Source organism: Sebastes umbrosus, chromosome 17 (assembly GCF_015220745.1).
Source record: "Sebastes umbrosus isolate fSebUmb1 chromosome 17, fSebUmb1.pri, whole genome shotgun sequence".
NCBI classification, from domain to species: domain Eukaryota; kingdom Metazoa; phylum Chordata; class Actinopteri; order Perciformes; family Sebastidae; genus Sebastes; species Sebastes umbrosus.
The window spans coordinates 27,549,738-27,570,948 of record NC_051285.1 but is presented as its reverse complement, the minus strand read 5'-3'; the positions used below and the strand labels follow the sequence as shown (position 1 = coordinate 27,570,948).

Genomic DNA, 21,211 nt, shown 5'->3' with positions numbered 1-21,211 from the left:
AAAGAAAAAGGAGAGAGGGGCCCTTGCGATGAACCAACAGAATCTAAAGATATAGCATAAACAGCAAATGAAAAATCAAAGTCAGGACACTCACATTGCACTGTTAGGTAGGCGGAGGCAGTCGGTGGTTGGCCCAGGCTGTTGCTAGGAACACAGGTGTACCTCCCGGCATCGTCCGGCTTGACTTGGGCAATGATGAGGGAACCGTCAATGAGAATACTGACTCTGCGCTTTAGGTCACTGTGACAATGGAGAGAAGGGAAACATTAACGTAGGGATCTAAGTGTGTTTGATCTGACATCATGTCAGGCTCATATGTTATCTTCCAAACTGAAGCTTTGGTTCTGTATAAATCTGTCTTTGTTTCAGTCATCAGAGTCAAAGCCTGACAAGCATTTACATGACAACATGTATGGATAGATACACATGTATACCGTCACTGTATGACTTGATGTATGATGCAAGGCTTCTATGAAGATGGCAACAGTATATTTGGCCATTTGGTGCTCACATCTCAGTGGATGTGTAGCACTTTCATATAAATAATGCTCTGCACACAGCTTGATTCATTATTCACAGCAGAGGAACTGTAAGTCTACAGGCTACAAAGGTAGCTTTAAAACACAGGTCAATGCATTCTCCCTGCTTATTACTACAGCTACTACCCTGTAGCGCAGACTCAGTAGAATACACCAGTGTGAGGTGAATGGATTTATTGATACCAATACCAATGATAACTTTTTCCAGATGCAGGGATTTCAGACTTTAAACAATCTCTATAAACCACCCGGCCTGTAGGCTTTGTGTTGGAACTGAAGGGGGATCACAGAGATCTTGGTTCATGCTTGACTTAGCGTCACGCACAGTGCCTGCAGATTTTTCAGCAGCGCATTTATACTCCAAAAATCCTTCTTTTTTTTTTCATCCAAAAGGTGCTGTACTATTGTGAGATCTGTGTGTGTAAGTTTATATCTCTGGAAAACTACACTAACGTTTCTGGAACTAGCTTCAAGTGTTATATCTGTGCAATATTTGTGAGAACTATCCATTTAGATATTGTCAGACTGTGGCGGTGAAGGGATTTTATTTTATTTATTAGCCTATGCACCTGTTTTCACATGCTGATCGGTGCTCCTCGTGATGAGCAAACTGACCTTTATGTGTAAAACATAATGTTATAGTATTAAACAAAAGGGCACACAGTGTTGGAAGTCTGGTGTTTTGCAGTACAAGTTAACAAATGATGCCACCGTAGCTCTCCGTCTATCTATCCTAGTTGTTATTTGGAGAGAGGGAGCTGGGATGAGTTTGAAGCCAGTCCTCAAGATTTGGGTCTGCTGGATGTTGACCGGCCACTTGCTGTAGCCACGGCAACAGATATTTTGCATTCCTTCGTTTTGCTCCCTCCGCTGCCCGTTCCAAATCAGACTGTAAAAGTGCAACAAGCAGAGGTCGGCTACATATCAGCCTTGTTAGAGAAGCGAGAGACAATCTGTTGTCATTTAACCACTGTAGTGGTTTTACTCTCACTGGATATTTTTCTTGCATTGCAGTATTTCTGTTGATTGAACATATAATATAGAGGTCTAGCAAAAAAAGCAAAATATCAAAGCAGAGATAATTTGGTCATGATTGCGACATTTCAGAGAGAAAATGAGCTCCCAGGATTTGTTGATGTTAAGGGAAAATAAGTCACGACGGGGTTAATGAATGTCACAGAGCAGTGACTAAATATGTAGTGGAAGCCTTTTAACCAAGAGATGGCTTGGTTAAAACAAACACCCATTAAACAAACTGCCTAAAAAGACTTGGTATGTAATTTAAATTGATTCAGATTCAATAAGCGGGTTTGAAAAAAGGCCTTAGATTTGATAAAGCCCATCCCAACCCTGATGATGCTGCAGACCTGAGAGGTGATGAAGCTTTGAGAAGAGGTCTGAATGACACTCTCAGGTATCTAGATCTTTTTTGTTCTTCATTTTAAGTGCTCTTGTATTAGTACTTAACAACACAAAAATGTCCTTAAATACTTCCTACCTACCTAATACTTCTTTCGGCACTGTGAAATCTTACAAATGCCGTTATGAGTGCAGGAGGACACAGTAGGAAAATTACTTTTCCACAGATTATCTGTCTGATGCACTACTGTCAGGATATAGTGACCGTTTCATAAAAATAACTTGTTCAAAGTTATCGACTTTAAGGGGGTTATTTTAAACTGTTTAACCATTAATTAACTCTGGCAAATAAACATATCAGTGCCAGATTTACCTTCATGTCCTTATTTTATATTTTTCAAAGAGCACACATCCCAATTTTGAAAGGAACTTACAGTATATGCAGTAAAGACCATTTGCTATTTTGTCATGATTTAATGATATTTTAGCCGGCATGAAATGGCTCAGAAACAGCTCATTGAAGCAGACGTTGATGTAATATGATGCATTGTGATGCATTGTACATCATAAACTTAACTAAGTTTTGGTGGCTGTGGGGCACTTTGTGTCTGTCTGAACAGCTGCCGAGCATCAACAGTGGAAATGTCATGTCAATGTCGCTTGTGGCAACGGAGGGAGATGTTACCTACTGACGGACAATTCCAGAGGTTCATTGTACAACATTAGCGGGTTAATACCTTAGATCTTCAGGAGATGTCTGTCTGTCTGTCTGTCTCTCTGTCTGTCTGTCTGTCTATCTCATACTGAACTGGCTCAGCATCATGTCAGCTCAATCTGCTCGTTAAAAAGACGGCGGGTCAGACGAGGGTCAATTTCAAGGTGAATGGCACACCGCCAGGTTTGCTAACAACCGGGGCCGGACAAATTATGTCTTTGGTTGCAAATAAGGGGCGCACAGTCGAGACGCAATCGTCACAGGTTGCCATTGGCCATAACTTCACAGTGCAACGGCAGCGGGAATGTTTTCAGCTACGTCGGGAGTGATGACAACTGACGATTTGAACAACATGGGTATGAGGCTTCGAGACTTCGAGGTGAAACAGATTAGACTACTAGAATACCAATGTCATGTAAAATTTACTTTTTTAGTTACATTGCAGCTACTAAAATCTTAAAGCAGTTAGTTAAGCCATTTTTACACTCCATGAGTCCTTAAATGCATATTTAGTGGGCTAAATAACTGCTACATCAAACATCTGCACACTGTGGGCCTGATCATCATTGCAAGGACAATACCTACTGTATATCTGTTTTGTTTTTTTTATGAAATTCAAGTTATATTATTCCTTTCTAGTGAATATCCACCACAAACAACATCACAACACAGGACTCATGACAGCAGCTGGTGAACAGTATAGGGACAGACAGGTGAGGTGATATGGTGGACAATAATGAAACCGATCATAACTTTACTTCTTGAAGAAGACGTTGTCCTCCTCCCAGAACCAGGTGTAGGTCAGGTTGCGAGGGTAGGCCTCCGCCTGGCAGGTGAAGAAGGCGTCCTGCGAGATGTTCACTGTAATGTTCTCTGGTGGCGATATAATGAACGGAGGGCCTGGTGGCGAGAGAAACACAGACACGGTCTTGAAAAATATAAAATGTGAAGGACTCACTTTGGAAATGCATGATGGGAAGTGTAATTTTGTCAAAAAGGGATTGAGAAGAATTCTCATCAAATAAATCAACTATAATATTTACTATTTGAAAACACGAGACACAGACATGACCTCTCTCAGTGAACCGCGGAACAACCACTACGGACACAACACAGTAATTGTTTAACACGCTGGGCGAGGGGTCGTGTGGGGGATTTATCCATTGAGTGGCAGACCTCAGAGCCATATATCACATATCATCATCAGCCACATCACTTATTTTGCACTTAGTAAAGGATTATGAGAATTCATTGAGTGATCTTGCTGCGCCAGATGGATATATATATTTATACTATGATACTTGATTTGCAGTTATTGCCTTGAGTGACCATAATACATACAGGAGCAACTGAAGAAGCAGTCAGTGGAGAAAAGCTAAGACCTGAAAGTAAAAGAGGGTGAAGAAAATGATGTTCAGGAACTGCTGAATGTTCAGTAGTTGACTCTCTAGCTTGTTATTCTCGTTATTATACCACATATGTAGCTTTCAATAATGTTATTATTCCACGTAACTTTCATTATCAGTGACTCAATATACTGCGTCACCTGCTCTGCGCATCACTCGTTGTACTTGCTGCGGACTATCATTACAAACGTAAAACTGACAACGTAATTGAGAATGCATTTTAGTATGTGAACATCATTTTTTAGGAGCCAGGGCTGCACTGTGGGAGCGTACTGATGATGATCTCATTTTACTTTCATCAGTGGATTCAAATCTTTCGTCAAACACAAACATAACCACGTCCTTCTGTGTTCATTCATCCTCATATTTCTTCCAATTTGTTCCATAACTTTTGGTCGACATCATCCCCCCCCCCGCCTCAAGTCCCATATGTTAGAACTGATCTGTAGCCCACAGCCTGATCCGTTAACAGGCAGAACATTTCCATCTGCCAGACATATAGCAGGACAACCAGGCCTGCTGGATGTGTGTGTTGTGTGTATGTGTGGGTGTGTGGGTGTGTGTGTGTGTGTGTGTGTGTGTGTGTGTGTGTCTGTGTGTGCCAACCCGCCCTATTTGGAACCAGCTGAGTGCCGGAGATTTGTTGGCACTGGAGTCTCTTAGCTGATCTGCTGCTCAGTGGTTTTCCAGGAGGGCCTCTATTAATCCGTCTCTCCCGTAAATTATACAGGACGGGTCAAACAAGAACTCTGGCGCAGCCCCGCATGGCTTTGTGCTCAGTCGCTAAAGGAAATATGTGATCTATGTGAACGAATGAAAGCAAACTGACAACCAACGTACAGAACAACAATTTGATGAAAGTGACCTATTAAAACTTTCTCTTTGGGTTCTGGAGCGGAGCCAAACACCTAAAGGTTCTCAAATCAAGGAGATTGACCATGAAAGCAGTTTAAGTGGGCGTATTGCCATCCAAACCACGGCTTCTGCAAAATACATACATCGAATTAGTTATACAACTAATCAACTAAACAACCAATCACAAGCTGTTCTGAATTAATTGTAATAAATAAATGACTATAAAATGAGAATGCAAATGAACACAGATAAACATAACATGCTTACATTTGCAGGGACGCGTGGGCCTGATGGTTGGATGGAGAGCAGAGAGATCTGCAGTTCTACATGTATTTGAAACTAAAAATATTTGTGTGTGCATCAGAAATATATTTGTAAATTTTTTTAACATTTATATACAATGATATTTTTGTGTGTATTGAAAATATAAATATGTAAATCACAAAATACAATTGTGAATCTTTCTGTGTGCATTCACTAATATTGAGACTGATCTGACTCCCTATTATTCCACTGAATTATTAATTTTATTTCTCAAAGCGCTACTCCTTAGTATCTCATTCATACTCACCAAAAAAGTTAAAAGTTGATGTAGTTTATGTATAATCTGTATGCACATAACTATATAATAAACCGTGGCAGCTACAACAGACGTGAACCACTGAATTAAATCTGTTACAAATAGCAAAGCAAATAAAACAGATTCTTCGGTGCAGAGTGGAGCTACATCCACCAGAACGATGAAATCTTTAAAGCATCAGTTTTAAAATACTTTGCACTTCTAAGGACACATCCCGTACACATGTACACGTGTACCTACCTTGCACTAGCAGCCGTGTGGTGTGAATGACCTCTCCCTGGGGACTGAAGGCTCGACACGTGTAAGCACCGCGATCCTCCCGGGTGATAGATAGCACCGTCAAACTCCCGTCAGACACCTGAACAAACACGCATACAAACATTTAACAATTTAAAGTCTACTTCTAAGGCGGACCGTCAGTGACAAAGGGCCTTGAACTTTCTTTGTCTTCCAAATAAAAAAAGTGAGACATTCTGTGGCCACATACAGTAAATACACACTTGCACACACACATCCATGTTAAGTTTTGAGTCCAAATAAAGTTTTTAAAATGTATGTTTGCCATTGATGTGTAGATCAAATCCACAATTGCATTTTTGATATCAAGAATGAACATTCTGGCATAGGCAAATTAAAGAAAATATTACAAGCTGAAGTCAACTAAAGTTTTTTCAGTGCATAAACAGACATTCGTTACAATCTCCGACATGCAACTTCTCCTTGACCGCCCCGTTATTACAGGTGCATGCCTCAAACAGTTTTTTGACCGCAGTGAAAATGTTGTTTTTGAAAGGCTAAACGCCAAGTAACAGTATAATACTAGTAATATCGATTTAGCCTGATCTTTATCTGCAACTGTGCATAAATACCTGGTTTAAATAAAATGAATAGACATGCAAAAAGAATTCCGGGGGAATTTTGAGAAATTACAGCCCGTCCGATCGAGTTTGTGCAGAGAATCAAAGCTCTAGTTGAAAGCCTGGTGCGTCTCGTTAAAGGGTGCCTTGTGAGTCGGTTTCAAGATGCTGAGGGCCACCGACCAAGCGTCACTATTTGATGCCCTGGGAGTAATAACGACCCTCCGTCTTTTTGCCCTGCTGTCTCAAAAATGAATAAGGAGGCTGCCTCTTTACAAGCAGCACCATCAGCAGTCTGAACACAACCTAAGAGGAGCAACACGATCAATAATCAGATGAGACATGAATACATTAAATCGTTATATACCTTATACTTGGCACTGCTGACCACGAGGTTGCCTTCTCGCAGCCAGCTGACCGAGGGTTTGGGGTTGCCAAAGGCCGTGCAGGTCAAAGTGATGCTACCCCCTTCCTTGGCCTCTACATACTGAGGTGGCGTATCCGTGAACGTGGGGGGAGCTGAGGAGAAGAATAAACAACGACATGTTAGAAATGTTTCAAAGAGATCAAGCAGGTAGAACAAGAAACAAAGTTGCAGACTCTGTAGACTTCTTCTGACCCAATATAAACTGTTGCATACTGTTAGCAGCAACAAACCACATTCATCAGACAATGACAACTCTTAATAAAACAATACAGTTCTGAGTACATAGATGACCTCATTACACTCTATGGTAAACATACACAAACACAGAGCAGTCCAGATGCTGTACAGTTCCACAGGGCTGGACGATATGGCCAAAAATGTTATCACAATGTTTCTTCTTATATGCAAAACACAAAACCTCACAAGCAGTTCATAAAAGCCTTCATGTTTGAATCCACATCTGTCAAAGGGAGTGGCAGGTCTGGCATTTCCTTTAGTAAACAGGAGAACTTGTTCTTCTTCAAGGATAAGAGTTCTTTGAATTTACAGTTGAACATTTTTCTGTCTGATTACAAATGTGTCCATTTATAATCAGACCTTGCACAAATTAAATACATGCAGTATAATGGAGGTTGAGAAATGATTATGTCTTAATATCTAATAACCCATCTGAACAAGCTACACTGCAAAAAAAATAACTTTTACACTTCAATCAAGTGTGCTTCTTTGACTACGCAACATTTCTCAGAGCTCAGAAGCCTTCTAGATTATGAGGAGGGATCATATAAGACAGTTCGCACATCTTCCTACCAAATATACTTGTTTTCAAACTACCCCATTTAACCTCAACCGAACCCTCTCAATGCACAAACACACATGTCGACATCATTGTCAGTGCTTTAACAGAGATTTTGTTCAGTCATAATTCCTGTTTTGATATTCTCAATCTAATCTTTTTAGGACTGAAGCTGATCTGCTTACATGTGTAATCCTGTAGCCTCTCAAGTGCTAACATGTCATTCTATCTGCAACCATAAGCCAGGCCACCACGGTACTAATTCCACGCCACATGCTTTGCCACACCACAGAGACGGTGACAATAAACGCACTTCAACCTGATGCAACTTCTTACAGACATTTATCTCTAGTCACTGAATGTGTTGGTGTTATTTTTGGACTATCTGCAGTTGCCGAAGGACGAAGGGTATAAATGACTTTCATCAAGGACTGAAAGACATGAAAACAATGAATATTATAATAATATTACTTATTTTAAAAAAGTTACATATTGGACAGTAGAGCAGAGATATATTGATATGTATTAATATACATATTACCACGTTAGAATATGGTAAATATCTTCTTATAAAATGATGATATAGTTTTATATAGTATTTTCCTTTTTATGTTGGTTGTTTTTCATATTTTAGTGAATTATCTACATACTATATGCAGTACTATGTCTTATTATACTGCATACTCTAAACAATATTTCAGACCGTTCAACCTTCACTGTTTGCCAAAGTCACATTTTTGTCGTCATGTGAACTGCAGTAGTGAGCAGGTACTATTTATATAATCCTCCTCTGTGGTGCATTCAATGACACTTTGACTCCCAATAATTGATAGCCAGCTTTCCCAAAGCATTGGATTCAGAAGCTACAGTATGTTTTTATTTAATCAAATTCAAAAGACAAAAAAGAGGCGAAACATTATGTTGTGAAAGTACATTCCAGTACAGTGTAATTAATGTGAACTAATGGCTCCCAGGACAATTGTCGGAGGTAATGCAAGCTACAGACCGTCTTGCGATGGGTGTCAGAACACACAGTGCATCGCAGTTTGTTGCGTATGGGGCTGCGTAGCTGCAGAACGGTCACGGTGCCCGTGCTGACCCGTGTCCACCGACCAAAAGCGCCTACAATGGGCATCAGAACTGGACCACGGAGCAATGGAAGAAGGTGGCCCGGTCTGATGAATCACGTTTTCTTTTACATCATGTGGACGGCGACGAGTTGGAGGTGTTGACTCGGCCTCCAAATTCTCCAGATCTCAATCCAATGGAGCATCTGTGGGATGTGCTGGACAAACAAGTCCGATCCACGGAGGCCCCACCTCGCAACTTACAGGACTTAAAGGATCTGCTACTGACGGCTTGGTGCCAGATACCACAGCAGACCTTCAGAGGTCTAGTGGAGTCCATGCCTCCACGGGTCAGGGCTGTTTTTGCATCAAAAGGGGGACCTACTCACTATTAGGCAGGTGGTCATAATGTTATGGCAGATCGGTGTATATCCCATTAAGATCGGATGCGACGTGCACGTAGCACATAAACTGTGTAGACTGTGAACAAACTGTGACATACAGCAGTTATTGCACTACTGCCAGTTTGTTTTATTGAAATGGTAATGTTATTTTAGGACAAAGATAATACGTTTTAGGAGGTTATTTTCAAAAACAGCTCAGGTTTTAGAGTGTTTTACTTAGAAGGCCCCTCAGGTCTTAATGGGATATACACACACACTCACCTGGCAAAGTACTTCTGTGGTAGTTCCCGCTGCAGTAAGTAGTATGATATGATCACACACACAGACTCACAAGACAAAAACAAAACCAGCATCGCTGTTACGGCTGGTAAATACTGGAAAACTATGGTGTATTATATGTAGTATTACATGTAGCATTATATGTAGTATTATATCTAGTATTATATGTAGTATTATATGTAGTATTATAGTATTATATATAGTATTATATGTAGTATTATATGTAGTATGATGTTTCTAGTTGAGTGAAATGCAAGAAAACGTGATCTTGGAGTTTCCATGCTTGCTAATACTGTACAGTGTGCAGGTTGACTGTGATCAAGTCATTCTTAACTGCATCCTGTCGTGCAAAATCTGCAGGTTAATGAGATGTGATTCATAAATCTACTATGACAGTAATTACCATCATGGGGTCAGGATACCATTGACCTATTCTGAGCAGTGGCTTACTGTATGTGACAGCCAGGCAATAAATGTGTGTGCTAACTGTGCAGGCGTTGACATAGAGGTAGTTTTGGTTGGCTGTCTACAGACTCAAATGCCATAACCTTGACTTTGTGAGGTCTCTCTATTGTAAAAGCTAACTGTTGTAACTGTTCAGTAAATGTTAGATGGTAATAGCGATGTTGGGGACTGTCACAGGTTGGTCGCTGTCGACAATATTACCAAGCGAGGCCACAAAGGTGCAGCTTGGTGTGGCTATATTCTGCTGTGGGGATGCAGTGAAAGCTCATGTGTTCATGATGTGACATGGCACAAAATAAGTCTCAATATAAGCGGATCTTATCACAGGGTGGCACCTGTTCTCCAAAACAAGGTGATCATGAACATGATATTCTATCTATTTCAAAGTCATATTCAAATCTCTTATAGTATAGACTGCTCCTGGAGCATCTGTGTGATTCTGTATTAATGATTCTGTTCAATAAAATAAATCTTTATTGTCCACCAGGGTGGAGATTTGTCTTCGGCTCATTAAACACAAGAAAAAACAACATTAAGAAACAGACGAGCAGTTAGTTAAAAAACAAATACAGAGACAGGTTATGTTACACATTTAAACAGTTCATGTCCGTGTCGGTGGCTCAGATCTGCTCAGTCACTGTGTTGAGTTAAGAGTATTGATGGTTTTGGGATGAAGGACTTTTTAAACACATTTTTATTTGCCAGAGGGACTCTAGAGCTCCTTCTGGAGCTCAAGAGCTCAAACTGGCTGAAAAGAGGACGGGAGCTATCTGCCAGGACACTCCTCGCTTTCCTCCTCCTCCTTTCTGTAAAGAGTTGAGTCAATGACTTTTGGGGTTTACCAACTATTTAGCTTGCCATTGACACAATCCTAGACAGTTTGTTCTTATATCTACAGATTAGGTGACCAAACTAGGCAGGAAGGTGAAAGGTTAAGACACTCTCAACAAGGCAAAAGTGAGCATGGCTCACATACCCACCCCTGCTCACAGCTTGACCCCTACTAAAGTGGATATAATGGAATGAGTTGTACTCCGGAAACGAAATTGAAGTCGAAAAAATCACAGTTTTTGGACAAAATAAAAAAAAAAGTGAGGCACAACTAGACCACACTGTCAACCATCAGACCAAAATGTGAAGTTCCTAGGTTAAATAGTTTCCAAGTTCTGCTCCGGAAACAAAACGAAACAGATGGATGGAAGGACGGACACGCAGAGTGCTCTATACCTCCGACTACGTTGTCGTGGGGGTATAACAATAGTTTGGTCCACTAATTCTAAAATCTGCTGACTGACACCGAGGCCACTGAGTTTTCTTCGAAGATAAAGTCGCTGTGAGCAACTCTTGAAGATATGCTCTGTATTTTCAGAGAAGCAGTACCGAGGTATTTAAAGCTTTCCACAGTCTCAACATGTTGACCATAAAGTGAAACCGGCTATGTGTTCAGATGTTGTTATAATGAATGCTGAATGGTAAAATCTTGAACACAAAATGCTAACTTTAGATTTGGCGGGTGATAATTTTCTTAATGTAGCATTTTGTCTCGGGGGTTTGGCCGCTCCGTTCAGGGCTCCACTTGTTATTCATACAGACAGTACACGGGATAATCTGTATTTAGACCATGTCGCTTCCTCAATGACCTCAACCTGTGCTGAGAAAAGTGTTTGTATGTAGGTATTGCAAGTGCCAAACAGCTCATAAGAAAGAACAAAGTAAAGTGGTCGGGAGAGAGGTAAATATAGGGGAACAGAATGAGAAAGAAAGACACCATCAGAGAGGACAGATAGAGAGAGAGAGAGGCTGTCGTACAGGGCAGGCACTGCAGAGTTGTGCTGCAGAATACAGGGATGGCAAGCAGGAGGATGTGCTGAAGCTATTTAAGGTTGAGCAGTTGAAGGCTAACCCTGGGAGATATGAACCCTGCTTCTTTGGCATCACCTCATGCCGGATTGGGGCCTGCACTGTGAGGGAGAGCGAGGAAAACTGGGAGTCCAAGTCATTTTAGAAGGAAGAAAGTGGGATACTGCCCACAGGACTGCGTGAAGTCACAGTGATCAGCTTCATCCATCCATAAATCCATACATCCTTTATCTAAAGAAATGCAGTGGTATGAATGGTATTCATTCACTCAAATGAATCTCACAGTAATGACATCATTCTTACAAACACATCCTCCTCTTCCTGCTCCTCCACTCTCACACTCTATCCGGATGATAGAAGTTCACAGGAATGAAGCGTATAGGTGTCAATTTGTAGAGGAAAAGCATCAGCGCGACATACAGTAGCACTCTCACCCACAATCTATATGCATCTCACTCTGAATCTATATGCATCGCTTCAATGCCAACAGGGCTGACAGCTTAACTGCTCAGAGAAATCACTGACAACCACTGATGTTTGACAATGATAGGGAGAGGTGGATTGCAAATGGGGGTCTATAAATAGCAGCACTGCTGGAGCTTCATACTGCATGAGTACTGTATGCAGCAGGGCTCTGAGACCTTAGAGATTCTGTCGCGGCAATCCCTAAAAATAGTAGCTGCACGTAAACATCAAACATCTAGTCATTCAACACACTCATGTTATTCATGCCCCGTACCTCACTAGAGCTGCTAACGTAGCACAAATACACACACTGTTTATCGGGCAATCACTATCGTTAATCCGGGCAGACAGGGTGTCGTTACGCCGAGCAGACACACAGCTGACAACCAGCTAAACTAAACTAAACGTGCGGTGGAGACTTTTACTGGGAAAGTGGCTGCATGTCCGCGACACTACACGCAGCATCGTGGGTGCTAAGTTATCGCTCCCGGACGGTGAACTGGGGACTCCCGTCAACCAATATCTGTTGTGCTCCTGGAGCTGGTACACCGCTGCATGCGAGGCACAAATCTTGTCGGTTAACGGTTAATAATCGGTTAACGAGGGTCGGTTAACATGTCCCTAACATGTACACATTACATGGGATTTATTGTTTTTTTGTTTTTCTTTAACGTGGCATCGAATTTGGTATCGAGAATCGTGGAAATTCACTGGTGTTGGTATCGATTACTAGATTTCTCCCTAGGTGTTGGTGCACAGTTAAGGCTGGCACCATCACTGTTACACAGCCAGTCACAACCATCTCCTTCCTCACTTAAACACGTTTCCTATTCAACAAAAGCCTCAGGGAGGACACAGTGATTGCACTAGGATGAACAGTTCATCCAATTTATGAACCCTTGTAATGGGATCGTGTTTTTGAACTGAACTTGAACTTTTGAACCTGCAGTTTGTGATTTAATGATTCCACATGCCCAATAGGACTGTACTGTTGGGGTCTGACATCTAAAGACACACTTTAAATCACAGACTGATAACTCAGCTGTGTGCTGTACACCACCAATAAGACTGATAACAGTCTGATGTGGCAACAGGACACTAACGGACTTGCCATACCTGCCATACTTGCCAACCCTTCCGATTTTCCCGGGGGACTCCCGTTTTTCATCGCCCTCTCCCGGTTTCCTCCCGGGGTCACAATTCTCCCGTATTTCTCCCAATTTATGACAAATGTTCACACTTTTTTTTTCCATTTCGTTATCTTCTCCTGTTTCTGGAACTGAACGGTGTGTATAATCCCGACTGTTTCCACCCGGAGGACAATAGAGCTACACCAACTGTCGGTTCCCGGCGGAAGAGAGCAGTCTATGCTCTCGACACGCCGCAGTTTGAGGTCATGTTTAAGCTGCGCTCGCCACGGCGTGCAGCGCCCAAAGTTGGCCTTTGCTCGATGCAGCGAAAAGCCAAACCGTTGGAAATAACGGGTTTCAGAGAGCAGTGGTGGCGTTGTTGCGTTGTTTTCTTTCCTTGGAGTTAAAGGTGAAACATAAAAATGCTGTTATTATTTTGTTATTTTCAGTCTTTTAAAGTCACCAGAATGCAGGAAACAATGGGGGACCCCCCACCTTTTTCTTAAGGTCTCAAGGTCGGCAAGTATGTAAAGGACAGCGGAGGCGTAATAAACATGAAGATGGAAAGAGAAAATAGACCGAGGAGGAAGCCTGAGGCCTTTAAAGCAGTTCTGGGAGAGAGAGAGAGAGAGAAGATGCAAGGCGAAGTCAAACAGAAGAGGAGCAACACTGATGAAACTGAGCTAATGTTCTGTGACCACATGGGGGGTTGGGAGGGGTGGGGGGGTGTGCAGGGCCGTATCTGGTGTGTCTGTTACCACAGCAACTAGCATCATCATACGCTGTCTGATTAAGTGTCTTGATGAATGCTTGAGCTACCAAGTGAAGGCAAGAATATTATTTCCGTTTCTGTGAGAGAGTCCCGTCAGCGTTGGTTACTTATTTTACACTCAGGTGTTTGTCAGGTTGATCCTCTCCAGAGACGACATCAGTGACGGAGCATGGAGAGGGTGCAGTGTTTTGCTCAGGGACAACTTTGTCAATCCTTCTAGTTATGACACAGCCACCATGAGGCCAGTGAGACACGACAAACAACGGGCCTCATGCAAGAACCACTCGTACGAACAGATTCATTCTTAAGAGGCTCGTACGAGAGTGATTTCGGAGAACTTGACGTATTCACTAATTTTTTCATATTTAGAATTTTCGCTTAGGCACAAACGCAATTTACGAGTGGTCCAGACCTGTCGAACACTGTAAAAAAAGATTGTATTGTATTTCAAAATTACAGGAAAATCATATTAAAATTATAATAATAAACTGTTTATTGAAATGTCATGTGATTTAACAAAAACATCTGTAATACAATTTACCAGCTTTTAAATGACAAATGTAGCTGTATTTTCTATAATTTTACAAACAATTACTTTTGTTATGGCAATATACTGTATCAGTGTCAAATACAAATACAACACTGTTAATAATACATTTTAAATTGTATAATTGGACGAAGATATATGGCTAAAAAAACGACTAACTTTGCCAGGGGTTTGCGGCGATGTCTGCAACCCACCCGACCCGTCTTGAAACACGGACCAAGGAGTCTAATGCACTTGCGAGTCAGAGGGTGCAAGCAAAACCCCGTGGCGCAATGGAATTGAGGACCGGCCGAGCTGCCTGAGGTGGTGGGGCGTCTGCACCGGCCCGTCTCGCCCACACCGTCAGGGAGGTGGGGCGTGAGCGCGTGCGATAGGACCCGAAAGATGGTGACGAGTGGTTAACGTCACGCTGCCGTGAAGTGGTATCGGTGCCGTTTTGCGAGTACGAGTATGAGTGAGAACAGTGCTGGTATCAGTATCGGTGCATCCCTACTGTGTAATAATATATCAGTCCACACATGTACGATACATATCTGTTTCTCCACCACTGTCTTGTCTGATATTTGTACTGAACAGTGTGAATAAAGCGCGCTGATATTGGTTACTTACCATTGACGGTTAGATGCACCCAGCTGCCGTTGTGGAAGGTGTCATACTGCTGCTCCAGCATCAGCACCTTACATTCATACCAGCCCTGGTCGTCTGAACGCACATTCTCTACCCGCAGGGAGGACTTGCCGTGCAGACTGGCCCGGCCTGGAAAGAGACACAAAGAGATGAATTTAATGAGGGAAGTGAAGGGAAGGAACAGGTGAATGTTCAGATATATATGCCGGGATCACAGAGTACACTGTGGCATGTTAGTGTACTGTAGGTGTCTCAGGGTAACATCACACTGCAGACCTGTTTCTAAACAGTCACTGCTGCAGTGTTAATGTGCCACACAACATCAGAGTAGGATACCGTCTGCAGTTGTTTACACAGTACGCAGTGAAATCTGTCGATTAAGCCTCAGTGCAGCTGAGATGTCCTCATCTCTATGTGTGTGTGGTGGCCTATTTTGGAGATGCACCGAGGCAAGGACAGGTCATTACTTCCTTTGAGGAGTGGGAAGTGGCCAACATCACAACAGAGAACCCTTCAGGGTTACACAGGAGTCACAATCCGTCAGAACAGATGTCGGCTTTTGAGTTTGGTGAGCACAGATAGTCAGGAATAGCTGCATTTTACTTTTACAGATCAAAAGCTGAGAGCGTGGGGGGATTGATGATGTTGCTTTGGGCAAACTGGCAACTGGATCATAACAGATGGCAACTGGCAATAAAGGCTAAACAAAGGGCTTTCAGGGAGCACACACCGGCTCAAAACGTCAGCATTATCAAAGCCTTGCTATCCTTCATTAATCCCCTCACCCTCCCCATCCTCTCCACTTTGTGGGTATGCCTGACTATTTTTCGTTTGCCTTCCTAAATCCCCTCTGCAGCATGACACACCAGGTAAATATATCAGCTGCACCGGCGGCTGCCTCGGTGACTTAAGGTAGACTGTGTCCTGGTTAGGCTGTTTACATAGCAGATTATATTTCTCCAATTTTCCAACCATGTCTGTCTCCTCTCTGGGCTGACTGGAAAGACCTGAGAAAGAGACTCAATGTTAATTATTGAGTGTGAACTATGCCTTTAATATACTGTATATACAGTATCTATGTATCCTTCACTTGATGTATTCAAGTCTGTATAAACACAGGGTGCTATTATGACTGTATATTATGACTGTATAGCACTCTGTATGAAAGCAAAGTGGTGCTTACTCATCACATGCTGCCCACGCTGTGCCCACATTAATCTTGGAATTACCCATTGACTGTATATAAGAAGTGAACGTAGTCACCGTGACGTCACCCACCCATTTATGGACTACTGTTGTGAAGCCTCGATTTGCCATCTTGGTTTTTGTTTTTGGAACCAGAAGTGAAATGAGAGTGTGGAGCTAAGTGCGACGAATGTACAACGAAATTTTTTAGGTGACCAAAATGTTACAATTAGCTTTAATGAACTGAAAACACACCGTGAAAGGGTTACATTTCTAAGACAAAAACACGGACAACATCCAGACTGGACAACGCCGTGGTAGCGACCTGTCAATCACAAGTTCCTCCCCACCCCGTCAGGGATGCGTCCATGGTCACCCAGTAGCATAGATCGTCTTCTACTGGCATCCAAGCGAAGGCTGGCAAACCACCTCTGCAGGTGTCGCATGTTCAACAGCCCCAGTGGCACCGAGTAGTATGCAGTTTGCATGCAACCCCCAGATGCTCCACCCGTTGGTGTGGTTGATCGCAAACCCCAACTTGAGTGAGGTGTAAGATCAATTGGGCCGTGTGAAACATCGGCCATTCCTTGGACTTGGCCATGACAATGAAGTTGTCTAGAAAAAATTACACCCTCATGCCACGGTCGCGTAGCGGCCGCAGCACCACGTCCACTCATAGGTTATCCCGCGGAAGGCGAAATGCAAGAATTTCCTGTTTTTTGGTGCCACCTCGACATGAAAGTGTGAATCCTTTATTTAAGTCGATGGTGGTGAACCAGTCTTCCGGCTAAACTAGTTCTAGTATCTGTTTGATGGTCAGAATACGGAACGTTTTGCGGACAATACATTGATTTAGGCCGAAATGAGTCTGAAGTCTCTCGTCTTCTTATGGAACCAGGAAGTACGTGGAGTAAAACCCCTTTTTTCTATCGTGCATGGGGACGACAGACAAAGTCTGTTTCTGTAACGAGGCCTGGATCTCCGCTGAGAGGAATTTATCTTCTCCTGACCCCCATGAATGTGAGCATGAATGGTTGTCTGTCTCTACGTGTCAGCCCTGTGATAGTCTGGAGACCTGTCCAGGGTGTACCCCGCCTTCACCCAATGTCAGCTGGGATCAGCTCCAGGCCCCTCCCCCCCGCGAGCCTGAAGCGGTTACAGATAATGGATGGATGGATAATAATAATCAAAAATCAAAAACTTCAAATTTTCTTGAGGGGAGGACCCCGAAACCTCCAACCCCGCATTTACACCGGTTCTTGTGATGTTTGTGCATTTTTAATTAAAAAGACTGATCTTCTGGTGTTGCCACTGTGCACACAATAACCTAGCTTTGTCTTGATATATTGTTGACGTATATTGTCTTATAATATAAAGAGTTTCATATTCTGTTTACTGATGAGGACGGCACTGTATTTAATATTCGTCGCTGTCCATTGACGAGGGGTTCTGAATTAAAGTTGCCGTGGCACATTGTGAAGGGAGGGGAGGGCCTCCAAAATATCCACAGCCCCGGGGCCTAAAGTCATATTAAGGCGTCCTGCCTAAGGCAGCAAAAGCAGCAGTCAGCAGGACTTTTGTTCATTGAAGTAATTATGACATAAGTCTAGCTGTTCCTCCAATCTTCTTCTATTCAGTCAGTCTCACCCCACTTCTTGTCTCTTCTATCAGCTTCCCGCAGTCAACACATGGCAGTCTATGACAGAGCTCAGCTCCTCGTGATTGACGTTGACTGTGATAACGTAAGAGGACTCGCCTTGGGTACACATTTTCAACTTCATATGAGGTTGCTTGGTTCTGTGGGTCGACTTCTTACCACTGCAATGGTGTTCAACAAAGGTTATTGATATACTGTAGCTTGCCCATACTCTCACACATATTACTTCCTATTTAACTGTCATCCCAACGTATGGACCCCACCAAGACGATCCGTTCTAGAAGATCAGATTTAAATCTGAGCTCAAAGTGTTGTGCATAACTTTAGAAGAAGGACAAAGCCGATTCATTAGCTTCAGGGAATGACTGCAGAGGGCAGGTCATTTTAAAATGTCACAGTTCTTCTGGATAAAGTTGGAGATCTTCCATGATGATAGGGGACATTCAATAATGTAATCTGGGACCACTTCCTGCTCCCTCCATTTCCAGTTTCATCTTCCATTCCTATTGCTTTCTTCCTGGCTGGCTATCAAGTTATGTCCATCTCTTCCTTCTACACATTCTCATGGAAATGTTTTATACTCTGTTTGCCTCATTTACTCTCACAGATGGTTTTCAGTCCCTTTTTTTCTCTATAAAAAAATAAGACAATGGCTTGTTTGAGACCGAGGGCAGACGGGTGTCTAGGAAACAGTGCCCCTGTGGATGGCTGGACTCATTAACCCTTGACATCGTCCCAATCTAAAGATGGCACAATGTGAGCCTCTATGTATCTCAGCAGCTTTGACTGTGACCTGTGACCTCAGTCTATGACGCAATATCATGGGTCCCATGTGTCATCTGACCACGGAAGGAGGTTCAGGAGCTGTTGGACCATCTGACATGAACTATACCGATCGTTGACCCATACATCATTCTTTTAAAACGAGATATCAGTGTCAGTATTAGTAAAATAACTATGATAATATTGGTAAAATAAGGTGTTATACATTTAATAAGTCATAAGTTAGTTTGTTTCCACGTCTACAATACATGCACAGACACTTCTCAGGGATTTTGGGTTACACTCACATCCTACTGCTCTTTTTTTGCTGAGGTCAGGATTCTGTAACTCTAACCATAGGTTCTGAAACTCAGCAGGTATTTGTACTCAGAGATCTAATCAATGAAGACAAAGTGTGTGAGGATGCATGAAAGATTATACAAAGCCTTCGTATTTTTTTGCCACAATCTTCTAGTCTGTCAGACTATTTGTCTTCCTTCTTGCTGCAGGCAGGTGGGATGTAAAGGACGCTTTAAAAATAAACCTTTTCTTGTGGCCAATGCAGACAGTAGCCAATCAATCAGCTGCCTTTCAAACAGATGTGGAGATTAGTATCTGCCATTTCTAATTAGAGGAATACATTGTTACAACAAAACATTTAATTTGACAGAACTTGGACTCTAATTCGCACTTTCTTAAAACAGATGTTTAGAGCCTAGCAGATGTTATACTGTATTTTAGCTTTGTTTATACTCGCGCGAGACACCGTGGCCTCCGTAGATGGAGCGCGCACTACAAGCATGCACAGAAGCGTTTATGCTCAGCGCGTTGGTCTGATACGGACTGAATGAATGAGGAAATAAAGCAGCGCGTCTGTCTCCGTATGAGGGAATGGGGGGACGGAGAGAAACTCAGGGTTTGTCGAAGAAAACCTGCCAGCGAGCAGGTTAGGTTCACAGAGTCAGTTACCATGGTAACTGACCCAGAGTTTAAGTTATCTCTATTTCTGGAACTGAAAATCCCTCATCATCAAATTCCCTCGTCTCAGGGTTAACTAACTCAGACTTTTCACTGATCCCCGCTTTCTGAAACAGACCTCTGGCAGAAAAGAATGATTAGTCCTATTTAGAAGATGTGGTGTTGGTGCACTCTGGTGCTCCAAATAAGTATTACAACAACAACCACCAGTTTTTACACAGATTGAATAAAGCAACTTACATGAACCTGGGAAAACAAACATTGGTTTTCACGGATGAAAAACAGAAACTTAGCAAACAACATTTTTTTCACCTTTCTTAAGACACAAACACGGGAGAGAAAATAATTCAGATCACCAGAAACAATTGATATTTATATCATTTGCCTTTCAAGACTTCTGTAATTAGTACTTCTTTCTGGTGTTTTTTTTCATTTCATTGTGTCTTTAAGACATAAAGACATGTTTACAGAAATATACAACTACTCTGCTTTGAATAATATGTGTATCTGTTGTGGTTTTGCCACAAAAAGAGTTGAATTACCTTGTTAAAAATCTTAAAATGACATCTACTCCTTCTCTATCATTAAGAAAAAACTGAATCTTTGAATATGTTCACACGGTTTCCACATCACACTTGTGAAAGTTGCATACTGGACCATGATTGGCTCCCAAACAAGCTGTGATGTCACTAAATCCTGTTAGCACATCCAGGTGTTAAACTGAGATACAAGGTGAGCACAGAGAAACTTTCCTCCTTCAGCAGATGAGTGGAGGGGGACTTCAACCTAATACCCACTAAAACGTGTGTTTGTTGACCTCCAGTGGCTTAACCTCTTGCTGCTGTGATGTAGAAGTGTACTCAAGGGTGTGTAAGTACACTGTTGAGTGTAGTTATAGGTGCAACAGAGCGCACTTCTGCCCACATCCAACCACACCCCTCGGTGATGCTGGTATGGTCAGACGCTCAACAGGTGTGAAACGTTCAACCAGAGAAAGGTTGCTTTCCTGAATGCGATTGCTTTCACTCTCTTACCGGCATATTCCGGGTCCACATGAGGAGGGTAGAAGCGAAAGTTGATGAAGAAGGGGATGGGCATTCCATACTTGAACCACTCCACCACATAGGGCTGGCCGTTCAGGGGGTGGGACACGTCGCATCCCAGGATGACGTTCTCTCCTGCGCGTGACGTCACAAACTGGGGCTCCTCTCGCACTCCGTGGGCACCTGTAGGGGTCAACATCATTCACAGGTTATACAGGTCGACAATCCCAGATGAGCGAAGCTGGTGGCTAAAAGACCATTTTAAGCCTACACACTTGAGCTACACATTACGGTGTAAAGCAAAACAATGCTTCAATATTTCATTGTCATTTTCCATCAATCCATCCATCCATTTACTTTCCCCCTATCCGGGGCCGGGTCGCGGGGGCCACCGTTCCAACCACGTTGTCAGACTTGGAAGTACTGACTCTCATCC

General features: G+C 42.6%; 1 protein-coding gene across 3 annotated transcripts in view; it reads right to left on the bottom strand.

Annotated features, from left to right (window-relative positions):
* igsf9bb (immunoglobulin superfamily, member 9Bb) overlaps positions 1-21,211 on the bottom strand; it is a 76,666-nt gene that overhangs the window by 31,457 nt on the left and 23,998 nt on the right. For all 3 annotated transcript variants that reach the window (XM_037749449.1, XM_037749450.1, XM_037749451.1), the window contains exons 2-7: positions 20,767-20,958; positions 15,133-15,279; positions 6,679-6,830; positions 5,695-5,812; positions 3,372-3,513; positions 95-240 (exon numbers count right to left, since the gene is read on the bottom strand). In XM_037749449.1, coding sequence (XP_037605377.1) covers positions 95-240; positions 3,372-3,513; positions 5,695-5,812; positions 6,679-6,830; positions 15,133-15,279; positions 20,767-20,958 — 897 coding nt within the window. The remainder of the gene's footprint in view (positions 1-94; positions 241-3,371; positions 3,514-5,694; positions 5,813-6,678; positions 6,831-15,132; positions 15,280-20,766; positions 20,959-21,211) is intronic.